General features: G+C 46.0%; 1 protein-coding gene across 1 annotated transcript in view; it reads right to left on the minus strand.

The window, feature by feature from the left end:
- Positions 1–6,486: 6,486 nt before the first annotated feature.
- Positions 6,487–13,190, minus strand: part of LOC138557467 (uncharacterized) — a 138,224-nt gene continuing 131,520 nt past the window's right edge. The window contains exons 6-9 of the mRNA XM_069642631.1: positions 11,700–11,881; positions 10,681–10,940; positions 9,313–9,443; positions 6,487–6,636 (exon numbers count right to left, since the gene is read on the minus strand). Of these exons, the coding sequence (XP_069498732.1) occupies positions 6,487–6,636; positions 9,313–9,443; positions 10,681–10,940; positions 11,700–11,881 (723 nt within the window). The remainder of the gene's footprint in view (positions 6,637–9,312; positions 9,444–10,680; positions 10,941–11,699; positions 11,882–13,190) is intronic.

Genomic DNA, 13,190 nt, shown 5'->3' on the forward strand with positions numbered 1-13,190 from the left:
GGTAAGCCACAACATCCTGATCTCCTGTCTCTGTAATACCCTGGGCATCACTGATCAGACCCTTGCGTGGCTAGCATCCTCTCTCTCTGACCGTCCTTCCCAGGTAGAATTTGAGTCATTTCTCTCCGATATCACTCTCTCTACTTGTGGTGTCCCCCACGGATCTAATCTATCCCACTGTTTTTTAAATGTCTTTATGGCACCTTGGCCTATATGATCTTTGCCTTCACCTCCAACTTCCTTTGGTCTGGTACCCTCAACTACTAGTGAGGCAAAAATTCTTGGGGTCATCTTCGACTCTACTCTCTCCTTCTCTTCTCACATCTCGGACATGTCCAAAAAGTCCCACTAGCAGCTGCACCTCCTCAGAGGTATTCTACCTTTTCTCACCTTCCCGCAGAGACTCACTGTCTCTAGAGCCCTGGTTCTCTCCAGACTGGACTATTGCAACAGTCTCTTTCTCCATCTTCCTACTTCTATGCTCTTCAACTCATCCAGAACGGCAAGACTTATCCTTGGCCTCAAGCCCAGGGACTGCCACTGGCTCCCCGTGGCTGCAAGGATCAGGTTCAAGTCCCTCTGCATAGTCCACAAGGCTTTCTGGGGCAGGGCCCTTACTATGTACAACACTCTCTTTCTAAATTCTCTACTTCCAGAGCCCTCCACTCTGCCTCCTTCAACTCTCTGCGGTTCAGCTGTTTTTCCAAACACGAGATTTGGGGGTAAATCCCTATCCTCTGCAGGTGCCTCCCTTTGGAACAGCCTCCCTGCCTCTCTCTTTAAGTTCCGTAAACTCCTCAAGACCTTCCACTTCTCCTCCTTGTTCTCTTGCCCTTTCCCATGCTAACCTCCTTCTCTTCTCTCCTACTTCCTTCCTTCGTTCTCTTCCACAACCTGCTCAGTTTGCCGACTGGTTGCCTGGTGCACCCCATAGCCTCACAGGTCCCAGTCTCCTCCGCCAGTCCTGCACTTGCCTCTGGACCTCTGCACTCTGCCTTGCACTACTGCACTTTGATTACATTTCATGAGAGTGGCAACCACTCTGCACTTAACCCAGGCCCCTGCTGTACAGGGAGCACTCGCCCACCCTCCCTCACACTTCTGGTCTGCGTACTTGTACGACCTTGAATGGACTAGGCTTGGCATGTCTCTCTGTCCTGTCCTCCTCTGTCTCCCCTCCCTAGCTTGGTTGTGTCTAATATACTCATGCATAGGCGCACTGATTACCAGCCTTTTCATCTTTGTATGTCCTTGCACCTCCCCCTCCCTTCTCTCCCCACTCTTGGTCACGCATGTATAACACTTGAAATGCCTCTGGCCTAGTATGCTAGTTATTGTTGTAAATCATTTGGTATTTCAAGACCTAAGAATGAAGGCGATATCCCCTTTTCCCCTTCCCACCTTGAAGCCCTTTGAAGCACTTCACTTGTGTATAAGCGCTCTACGAATAAACAATTACAATTACAGTAATAGGGGGATAGTACCATTAGAGCTCCCCGCGTACATTTTGTACTAATCACCGAGCAAACCCTATTTGCAGGTCCAGACATTGAGGCATCTAGCAGTTGGTTTGTACTGCTTCCCAGTTCCTCGAGCTATTTTTATACTGTACTCTCTTTCTTGCCCACTGGAAAACTTGGCATAATCAATAATCATTAAAAAAGGAAAGCACCAATGCTGATATATTCATTAAAACATGCTCAACATTTATTGAAACGAAAATTGCATGGCTTTCAATTGTATGTGAATAATACAAAAATTAAATCGACATTGGTCATAACTTTGAGATCTAAATTTCGGGAGGATGGGAGGATATTAGGAAATAGCTGCCACGTGTGTTATATTCCTGGTTGTGATCTCTCTGCTCACCTGGTGCTACCATTCTCTTCAAACTAGATAGCCAGGCCCATAAGCCTCCACCCTCTTCTCCTGACCCCCCACCCCCTATGTTCTGAACAGGGGCACAATCTGTATCAGATTGGTGATTTCTCTGACGGACATACAATAACACACTTGGCCTCGATTCACAAACTGCATCTGAGAGTGCATTATAAGCACGCAAATTGATATGCCATTTTAGCCATGTTCACCACTCAGGCTATCGGGGAAGGGAGAGTTTTATCATTTTAAAATGGAACAGGCACAGTGGGATGTGGGATGAGTAAGAGGCTCCTTGATGACACTGTCATGAATTTTCAAAATTTTATTTTAAAATGACTTTCCTTTTTTTCTAGCATTTCACTACGACAGGCCCCTTGCGTGCCCTTCAATGTGAAATGCACCCCCAGCACCTCCTTGGGTGCCGGGAACCTATTATGGCAATCAGCCCTATGTCACGAGGCGGACATGAACAGGGTGTTCATGGGGAGGCAACAGAGAGAGACTCCCTGTTGCCTCCCATCATTCTAAATAAATAAACAAATAAAAGAGCGGGCAGTATACAGTGTATTCTCGGCCGCTCTTCCAGCCACCAGATTGACTGAGTGTCTTTCCCCGTGTGGGAATGTGCATTATTGTCTGTAGTATTCTCCAGAGACCAATGTATGCATGGGATCTGGCCAGCAACAACTTCCCTAGAGGAATGAATGGGTCATGTTTGTAAATTAAAGGTGATGAGCACATGTTTTAGTTTGCACAAGCTGAAAAAGCATATCTATCCTATGGTCTTTTTTTCCATGCTTGATTCTTTGAGACCCATTGAGCCCTTTATGATTTATGTTAAGCCCTGATGTCTTCCTTCAGTCAGTCGGTCATACCTTTCTTTTTTCTGAATTGACTAGGATCTAATCAATTGGAACTTAAACTAATCTTAAAGGTCTCCTCTGGTGCAATGCCACACGCTCTGTAGAGTCACAAAGCTGGAACCCCACTCAGTGACTCCTTGTGATAAAGGTATGAGAGAATACCTCAAAATGTGGGACTAAGGGAAAGGAAATGCCAACTCTCTGTTAAGAGCCCAGCAGTAACCAGCAGCAGTCAGACAAGGGGGAAGGGTTTATTTAACAAAATGATAGGGCTGGTGCAACTGATATCACATGATCTTTAAACATACCCCTGTAACATGACATCACATGTTCTTTATTGCAGACGCATTAAAGATAGTGATGTTGGCATCCATCATTGAAGTAATTCATCTCCAAGAAGTGTGTAATTAATTGTCTCCAGTCATTTTATTGCGAACAAAACAGAGTGGTACATAACAGAGCGGACAATGAAACCAAAAAACACTGAAAAGATTAAATAAATATATAACGGGTAGTGGGGTAAGGGGTTAAAATTGGTCAGGGTGTTTTTCAATGTTTTGTCCACTCTGTTTTTGTGGTCGGTAAGACTACATATTACCGTAATTAATACAAATAACAAAATGTTTTCTCTAAAGAAGATAAAAGTGTATCTGAGCTCACCAATCCTGAATTGCAAAGCTATCAAGGGTGACAGGTGGTTTACTAGCAAAGTCGAGCTCTCTCCTGAAGTCGCAAACAAGAAGTTGTTGGAGGTATGCTTTTAGGAGGCTACATTTAATTACCAGAGAGAGTACCACCAGTGTGCCATAAGTCCTTTTTTTTATTGCAGGGCTCCGAAGCACCTTCTGGATTCCATCACAGAGAAAGGACAGCGACTGGTAAGGGAACTTTTTTCAGGTAATCCCGGGCTGGGGAGCTGCACTCAGAAATGTCCAGTCAAGGGAGGTGCTGATTTGGTTCTAGCATTACTGGGATAACACGTATGATGGGATATTTCCTGAGACTCCCTCTCTAAGTGCTTATCCTATCACCTGGCCAGCTGAGAGATAATACCTCAGAAGGTCAACTTTGACATGGTCTTTGCTTTCTGAAGTTGTCACCTCCTGTCAAGCCTCCCTCAAGATGCAAGCCTGCTGTGAAGCAGTTCCAATCTTCAGAGTCCATATGTTTCATAATGTCTTACAAGTTACCAGAGTAAGGTGGAATGATCACAAGCACAGACTCCTCCACATCCATAGTACCCCTAGTGCCTCTGCAGGGAGTGATCCTTTTGCAGCAAAAGTGGAATGGTTGACCTCAACATTTATATCGATCTCACGAACCTTGTCTTTACTTTTCCATATCTTCTTCACTATATTATGTGGATCTGTTGCTGGCTAGTCGGACCTTGCAAATAACTTAAATTCAGCCCTGTTCCATGCCCCCTGCACCTCCAGAGACCTGTGTCTCAACCACAGTGTAAGAGTAGTCAGTCATTAGATGGCACTTATTTGCCAATTTGCAGGCTCTCATGCACTCAGAGCTCAGAAAGGAGAGATCCAAACAATTGAAAGGAAGGGTGGCATCAGCGTCTAAAGGAGGGATGGCAGTACCAAAAAGGGCCTCTCCCCATTCCAGACTCTCTCATCTTTAGGGCCGGGCGAAGAACTTTAGTGAGTTTAAAGGAGCTCTGTATTTCGACTCGCTCTTGTTTACATGGCCTGTCAGTTTCACTTTCACCACGTCAGCTATGCGGATGGGCAGACATTAGACAAGATTGATGGAATCATACGGTTCCTTCACTTCCATTTCAGCTTTCTCAGTGTTTTCACAGACGATCAGAGGATCAATAAGAATTGGCGTTTGGGAGCTGGAGACCCCATATGAGCTATAGAAGACTGTCCCCGGGCCGTAATCATTGCACCCACCTCATAAGTCAGAACAGGGGATTTTTGACATGGAATGTGGAGCACGGTGGTACATGGAGGCAAGGTGGGAAGGCACAGATTCTCCTACCTGTGGCTGAAATGGGCTGAAATAATATGTACTGGCACAGGGAGGGGGAGGGGGACTCGCTGGGAAGAACTGGAGGGACATGCCCACTGTGGGTAGGCAGAGCGCCAGCAGCCGCGGCTCCAAGGAGCCTAGTGGATGGGTCACGATGGACCCCACAGTGTAGGAGGAGCTGTCGGGCGGTCGTTAAAAGCCAGGAGAGGCATTTGTGACAGGTGCAGTGAGGAAGCACATGGAGGAGCTGGGACTACAAGGCATAGGGGGCACTGGGACAAGAATGGATAGAGGGACTCTCTCTGAAGAATTGGAGAGACATGTCTAGAGGAGACAGCCTGAACGTCTGCAGCAGCGACCATAGAGCGCCTAGTGGACGGGGCTACAATGGTGTCCAAGGAGTAGGTGGAACTGGCAGGGTTTTTTGAAAGCCAGTGTGGCATTGGGGGTGGCCATGGCAGTTGTAGGTGGGGGTGCGGAATGAAGACCGGCGTGGCCATTTGGGAACTGAGCAAAAGGTTGCATGCTACAGCACGGAAGCAAGTTTCGGGTCCACTATGTGGCACTCTCACTTGTAGGATAAGAGATGCCAAAATCAGCATGCATATGTGTGGAGGGGTTGGCGCTCTGGTTGTAGGGAACACAGCTACGGTGATGAGTAATTGCCAGTAAAGTGATGGAGGCAGGAGACCCAAGGACATGAAAGTCTCCTTTATTGAATGAACATCCAGCCTCCCTCCTCCACCGTCTCCCAGACAACTGACTTGGAACGTGGAGAAGGGAGTGTAAACCTGCACAATGCAGGAGACCCCCTCGTGCGGGGAAGCTTAAGGCAGAGGGAAAGGAAGTAAGAAGAGGACAGGGAAAACCAAGAAAATACAGAGTTAAACAATGAAGGCAGTATCGGTTCAAAGCAACTTCCGGGCAAAGGTCAGAGAGCTGTTTTTCATTATGTTGTATGCGAGTCATACCTTGACACTGCGGTGCTCCCATAATATGGAGCTGTACAGACGTCCTATGCCATGGGTGCAGCATCATATGCCTGGGGTGTTGTCATAGGCCAAGAGTTCAATTGCGATATGTCAGAATGCAGCCGTGATATGCGGGATAAGTGCCATTGGTTCAAACCTCCTAGGCTCAGGAAATTGCTATCTTAGGCCAATTGCAATTTCATTTGCCATATACAGAATAGTATGCACACTTGCTGCTTTCACATGCCATGCTCAGTTCTGTTGCACAAGGGCAGCCATCATATACGTGTTTCAGTCACGACATTGCCTAGCACAAACATTGCATGCTCAGGAGCTACCAAAATAGGCAATGCAACACATGGCCAGCTGTTGTCTTCATAATCCCAACATATGCCAGGAAGAATAAGCGTGCATTGCACTACTTCATATGACTGGATACAGCCTCACATGCCAATGTAGATAGGCCATATGCCACATAAGGCCACATATGACCAGGTACAGCTGTAATGTGCCAGGTATCATCTAATGTGACAAGGCGCCCCTATCATATAATGGCTAGAAATATCTTTGCTCATGTACTGGCACCATATTCCTAGTTAACAAAAACATGAACAGAGTGAAGCAGAGGCAGATCATGAATGTGCCAGCACATTTTATTATCGGTTGTGTTTACGTGATATGTATGTTAGGACAGAGAACATCGGTTTCATCGTCTGGCACTCTATGTCCATGAGGTGGACCGTGGAGGTGATGCACGTCTTGGAAAGCCAGACCAGATGTCATATTTAGTTTAACGCCAGGGTGTCCTTGATCCAGGGCAGTAGGACGCAGACCTTGGTGTACACACCAGGGTAGTTCCTCTCAGCACAGCCATAACCCCAGGACACGATGCCTTGGAGTTCCCCGTTGCACACCAGAGGTCCTCCGGAATCCCCCTGCATCGGAAGGGGAAGATATGGTCGAGTTATCATCCAGCAGCAGGTAGTATGACCTTAAGTGAACCCCTGATATCGATACTTTTCAGGGCACACATCTCAACCGTATCCACTCCCCACAAACACACAACATCAGAAAATCTTTTAAAACAAGATCAATAAAAGGCGCAATGGCCAGGATAGAAGTCCACAGAGGATGTGCCACACTAGGTATCATTGCCGTGCAATCCCCTTCAAGCTCCTGTGCTGCATTAAGGCACCCATTCAAGCATCTCCAACCTCATCCTTATGGACACTATCATATCCATTGCCCAAAACTCCATTAGAACATAACCAAAGTACTGCTTCTGACTTCATCCTAAATCACCCCCTCCTTGGCGCCCATAGCACAAACCTACGAGTGTTAATGTGAAAAGCTTACTTTCCCTTTCTTGGACGGAACCTACCTCAGTTGCCTCCCCACACACCAACATTTCCAACACACTCCAAAGTACATGGTGCTGGGAGCAGATTGGGAGGGAAGACCCCGAATTAATGTGGAGACAGGTTTCAAACTCTTGCTGCTCTTCCAACCACTTTTAAGAAAACCCCACATGTTGAAATATTCACCTGAAAACACCGAGGAGAGAGGAACTCCTACTGCACCTTATAAAACGTGAAAAAAGCGTTAAATGTCCCTGCAAGGACTCTAATTGTCCCTATGTGGGGGTGTACTTTCCCTAGTGAGCGGTGGTGGGCCGCCTATCTAGGTGAAAGACAGAGAGAGAGCTGTCCCCATCTCTGCTGCCTAGTTGATACAGAACCAACCATTTGTATTCTCTTAAAATGTGATGGTTTTCATCTCGTCATACTTAATTTTTATTCTTAACTGTTTTACCAGCATCTATAAAAAAATACTGCTTTATATTTTTGATTGAAGCGAAGACTATTTCTTCTACAGAATAACCGGTCACACGCTGAGAAGGCATACAGAGGGTGTTCAGGAAATGCACAAGAGGGGAACCCAATACCAGTAACAGGAAATGGGCCCCCACGGACATCAGACCAATAAAGACCACAACATCCAGATAAAGCCCCAGTGAAGATACACGCTGAGTGTGCTACTTCCTGAGCATGAAGACATGATGCTGTGGGATTGTGGGCCTTATTACGAGTTTGGTGGTGCAGTAATTCAGTTACCTCCATTTTTCCTGCACTACCAAATTACAAGTTTTGGCGGAATTACCAGCGGTGGAATTACTGAGTGGTAATTCCACCAATTTTTGGAGGAAGAGTGGAGGATTGACCTCCAGAATGCTGGAGTCAATCTCCACTTTTCCTCCAAAAATTGGCAGAATTATTGGAGGTCAGTCCTCCACTTTTCCTCCAAAAATTGGCAGAATTACCACTAGGTAACCATAATTCTGCCAAAAATCCCCAATGGAGCCCGATGGATTCCAGAAAGTGGGCATTTACACCACCTACCACCACTTGTAATCCTGTAGTAAATCCACGGGACCGAGTGGTGTAACAGTAAATCCTTTTTGTGTTATCTCAGAGGATTTACAGCCGAAATACCAGCAAACGAGTGAAGGTGGTTCATGAACACAGCTGGAACTGACCATCCTGATGAAGGTGGTGTTAATGACTTCTTACTCCACCAAAACCATTTGGCAACTACAATGGATGTGTAAAAGGAAAAATACACACCTGGCCAAATTACGGGGATAATACATTTTCAAGTGAAGGTCTCTTTCCCCACTTGTTTCCTTTTGCCACACCCACTTAGAGGGCATAGAAAAAAAATATACCACGAATCACAATGATCTGATAGGGGCGAATGAAGAATAGAAGTAATAGTCATTGCCTCCATCAGAAATATACAGCAGTATGGGGCTGATTCATGGAATTATGTGCGCCGAAAAACGGGCTTTGTGCGCCATTCTGCTCGCTGATCCCCATTTGTGAAACAGGGATTTGTGGGCAGAATGGCGCACAAAGTCCGTTTTTCGGCGCACATAATTCCATGAATCAGCCCCTATGTTTTAATAGATGCTAGTACAACAGTTGAGAATAAAAATTAAGTATGAAGAGTTGAAAACAATAAGATTTTAGGAGAACTACGAATGTTTGGTTCTGTATCAACCAGGCAGCAGCGATAGGGACAGCTCTCTTCCAGTCTTTCACCTAGATAGGCGGCCCACCACCCCTCACTAGGGATAGTACAATGGCGCATACAGACAGTTAGTCTGTGCAGGGACATTTACCTTGTTTTTCAGGTTTTCTAAATTGCAGTGATAGGTCCTCCCTCTTCAGTGTTATCATGCTTAATTTGGGTGCCAGAGAGGTAACATGTCTTGCCCTACAGGCATAGCTGTTTGTTTTGTTGAAATATTCACATGAACATAGTCAAAGAACCCCAAACTGTCTCTCTGGCAGCAGGGTGCGGGGCACCAGCATCACAGCGTGGCGAGGGTTAGAGGAATGGTGTTTGTTCTCTCCATTTTCCTTAACGTTCTTGGGGCAATCTGGGGCCTTCCCTAAGTTTTATGAATGAGTGTGAGGCCTTCTGTGAAATATTTGAGGCGGGAGCAATGCTCTGAAGAATTTCAGTTACATGATATCCATTTGTAACATTTGTAGGAGATAGAATGATGCCATGTAATTCCATCTCTTTGGCCAATCTAGGTTGGTTACCTCACAGGCATCCCGGCCTCCCTCGAAGTACCCGGCACACATCATGGTACTGGTCAGACGGTAGAACTTTGCACAGTCTTCATGACTGAGAATTGGCACATTCAAACACTGCAACCTGGGCGGATTCACCTCTATGACAAAAAACATACAGAGAAGACAAAGGGTTAAACATATATCATTTTACCTCTAAGGGAGAACAACGAGGCGGAAAAAGATTATCACGAACCTGGACCCTCAGAGGGCTTAGTCTTAGTAGCAGACGTGAAACCAGAGGCAATGCTGACTTTTGGGCCTATCCCACCCTCTATTGCCTCCACCCAGGCTCCCTTTTTATTATTTCTCCTATTCGGAGTTTAGTTGTAAAATGTTGCATATTTTGAACCATCGAAGTAGTGAATTTGTTATTTTTCACCCATCCGCGACCGTCTACAATATGCCTGAATGTCCTCCAAAGAGGCCCTTCGTCCTAGGTTTTAATGATGGAGTATTCAGGTTGTGAATTTGTGCGACTCTGATCATGTCTTTCCAGTACCTGAAAATGGAACCACAGAAGGATTAATACGGGGTCAGCTTCTAGAATCTAAAAATGTGGATTTCTTGACAGTTAAAATCATTCGACAAAAGTAATGAATGTGTCTATTTCAGATGTGTTGCGTTTAAATGCTTTTGGGTAATGCTGCCGCTTTATAGTATATGCTGCTGATGTGACCCCCATCTGTGGCTGGGGAATTGCCCGTCAACATAGGCATCCCAGTGGCAGAACAAGCAGGTGTGAGTGACCCAGGTATGTGAGAAAAGGAAGGTCAGATATAACACAACGGGCCTCATTACAAGTATGGCGGTAAGGCAACAATGGCGCTGGTATCGCTACCGGCCCCGTTGCTACCATACCGCCATACTAGAAGTTCTGCTTGTGGGTGCCCTTGCAGCCACCAGATCTGACCTTGTGGCCGTACTGGCACCCACAAGCAGAACATGATGGTAGCACCGGTACCGTTATTAACGGTACCGGTGCTACCACCCTCCCCATTCCCATTGAGCCCTATAGGGCTCAATGGGAATGGGGAAGTACCGGGCCCGGCACCCCAAAAGGGCAATTACCCGGATGCGAGTTTGGAGGTAGCCTTGCCAGTAAAACCAGCAAGGCTACCTCCAACCTCGTAATGAGGTCCAACGTCTAGTGCAGGATCAAAGCCCGGCGTAGGCACATCAAATCTGTGATGAACAATAGTCAAAGTATAAAATGTTATAAAAAGTGCTTCCTCGGAGAAAGTCTACCACACCTTCCAGAATAATGAAACAGACATCAACTCAACGAGTGTACCTGCATAGCTAACTTCTGAGTAAAATAATAGTTCTGCCACTCACCGATATAGCTGTGGATGCTTCCCCAGCCTGACACCAGACAGTTTGTTCCCACTGCTGGACATGCAGTGGGTAGTGGGATGGGCTTCACAGCCTTACTGAGCGGCACCGGATGGTAGAGTTTGATCAACATGATATTATGGTCCAGGGTTTGCGAATCGTAGCTAGGGTGCTGAACAATGTGATCGATCTTCATGAGCTTTTCGGTGCCTTCAAAGACTTGGATATCGTGATCCCCGAGGACGATCAGCATGGCATAAGAACTGCGAGAGACATCAAGAAGGGACTTAGGAATGGGCAGGAATGGATATTGGCAAGGGACTTAAAGAAGGACTGCACGAGACAAGGAAAAGGTATGGAGGAAGGACAAGAAGAAGGAATCAGAGAAAGGGGAAAGGAATATAGAGGCTGCAAGAAAAAAAAAGGAAAGACACAAAAGGACAAGATACAGAAAATGCTGAAGAGGAAATACCAATGGAGACGGCAGCGTGAGGCACTACAGCAAGAGATAACAAGGACCGACTTAAGAAGGTGCTGTAGGATAAATCAAGAAGAGACTGTAGAAGATACTGGATCATACAGTGAGAAGAGAGTGAGGAAGTGACTATATGCAACAGCATGAAGAACAGTGGGCAGAAAGGACTGCAGAGACACCCACAGGATACAGAGGAAGGGACTAAAACAGCACTGTAAACAAACTGAGGAATAGTACATGAGACACCAAAAATAGTTTGTGAAAGACACCACAAGAGGAGTGAGAGCAGAGTGATGAAGGCATTGCAAGAGATAATGAGAAGGGGGTGGCATTTAGAAAGGGACTGCAAAAGACAGTGAAAAGTAATGGAGGAGGAGAGAAATAAAGGAAAGGGTAGGAAGGTGTTGAAAAGATGATGGCTTTAGGATGCCTTCAAGAAAACTAAGACAAGAGTAGAGAATCTGGTGCAGTACTGCAGAAAATGTAGAAAGGCGAACACAGAGAGAGTAACTAGAACATTACCACCATGTGTGTGGTAAACACTTACTAGTACCAGCAGTGGGCAGCAGACACTACCCACTGGTCACTGATGAGTGATCCACCGCAGACATGGTATCCTAGATTCAGGGACACTTGCCATGGTTTGGAGTTGGCCCAACACTCATAGCCTCCTATAATCTTCTCTTCACCCTGATGGGCGGCGACTATTGAGAGAGAGAGACATATAGGCTGAGTTGCGCTTCAAAACTCCTATTGCTGAGCGAGCATTGGCTGCTGGATGAGCTATTTGAATGTTTTGGAGGCATATGCAACATTTCTATTCTGAAAGTGCAGGGGAGCAAATAGGACTGAAAGCCTGAGTGGGAAGGGGACACACACCTGATGTACATCATTTATTCCAGGGCTGAGAATAGACTGATTTGCACAACCTCATACTTTCACATACAAACAACTTAAAGTATGATGTGAGTAGATCTGTGGCTCAGTGGTGGTCTGGCTTTGAGGCCTTCCCCAACTCCCGGGTGACAGTGCAGACGTGCGTGTGCTGAAAGAATTCACGAGATGAGAGTAAATTCCCCTCTACTTGCTCCCTAAACATAGAAGGACCAGGTTCTTTAGGCAGCAAAGTTAGGCAGAACTACAGGCCCTCCCAAATTTGGGGGGGCTTTGAACTTTGGAACCTGTGGGAGCAATGTCCTGTCCTGAACTGGGCTTCCCGGAGGTCTTTTGGGATGGCTATACTGGTGAGGAATGCTTAATCGCTCATGCACAGTGATTGGTGTGGGTGTTACCTGGACCACTACCTGTCACCTTCCAGCTGCTTCAAAGTGCTTGTAGGCCTTATGGATGGCATAAAGTCAGAAAGTTCGATCTTGCATCGATAAGTCAGCCTGATTCTCCTATTGGCTGATGACTTCATTCGACTGGGTGTCAGGGCTGACCATGGATCTCTGCACTCTAAAATAGCCCACATCTCAAGAAGTGAATGCACGTTGTCATTAAAGCAAGTTTATTTCGGCCGATGGGAGAGTCTAGACAACTCATTGGATTAAACTAACCTGAGTCTCCCTGAACCACAAAACAAATACAGTGTATATGTACATTTCCAGAACAGTTAACACACTCCCACATTTCCCTCATGTTCCCTTACACAGTCATCACCCAAAATACAAATAGTTTAGCCCTATACAAGGAAATCTAGTCCCCAAAATCCCATTGGCTGCTTTCACTGTGGCACCATCCCCTTACACATACAATTTCACAATTTCATGACATTGCAAATACACGCCCAACCCTCTTCTTGGGCTCCTTCCTGCAGGACACGCAAACCTAACATAGGCATTCAATACAGTTTTAGTACTGATTCCACTTAGTCACAGACCTGGAAGGCTAAATCTGACATGCAAGATTTATGTATGGGTACTTCACTTTATGAGGCTTTAGAGAGCTAACAAAAGACTTCTTTGATCAGGAACTAACTCTTCATTTCTCTAAACACTTTGACACTGTGGATATTTATTCTTGGCATCCTCTCACG

This window comes from Ambystoma mexicanum, chromosome 1q, assembly GCF_040938575.1.
Source record: "Ambystoma mexicanum isolate Mex_15411 chromosome 1q, UKY_AmexF1_1, whole genome shotgun sequence".
Taxonomy (NCBI): Eukaryota; Metazoa; Chordata; class Amphibia; order Caudata; family Ambystomatidae; genus Ambystoma; species Ambystoma mexicanum.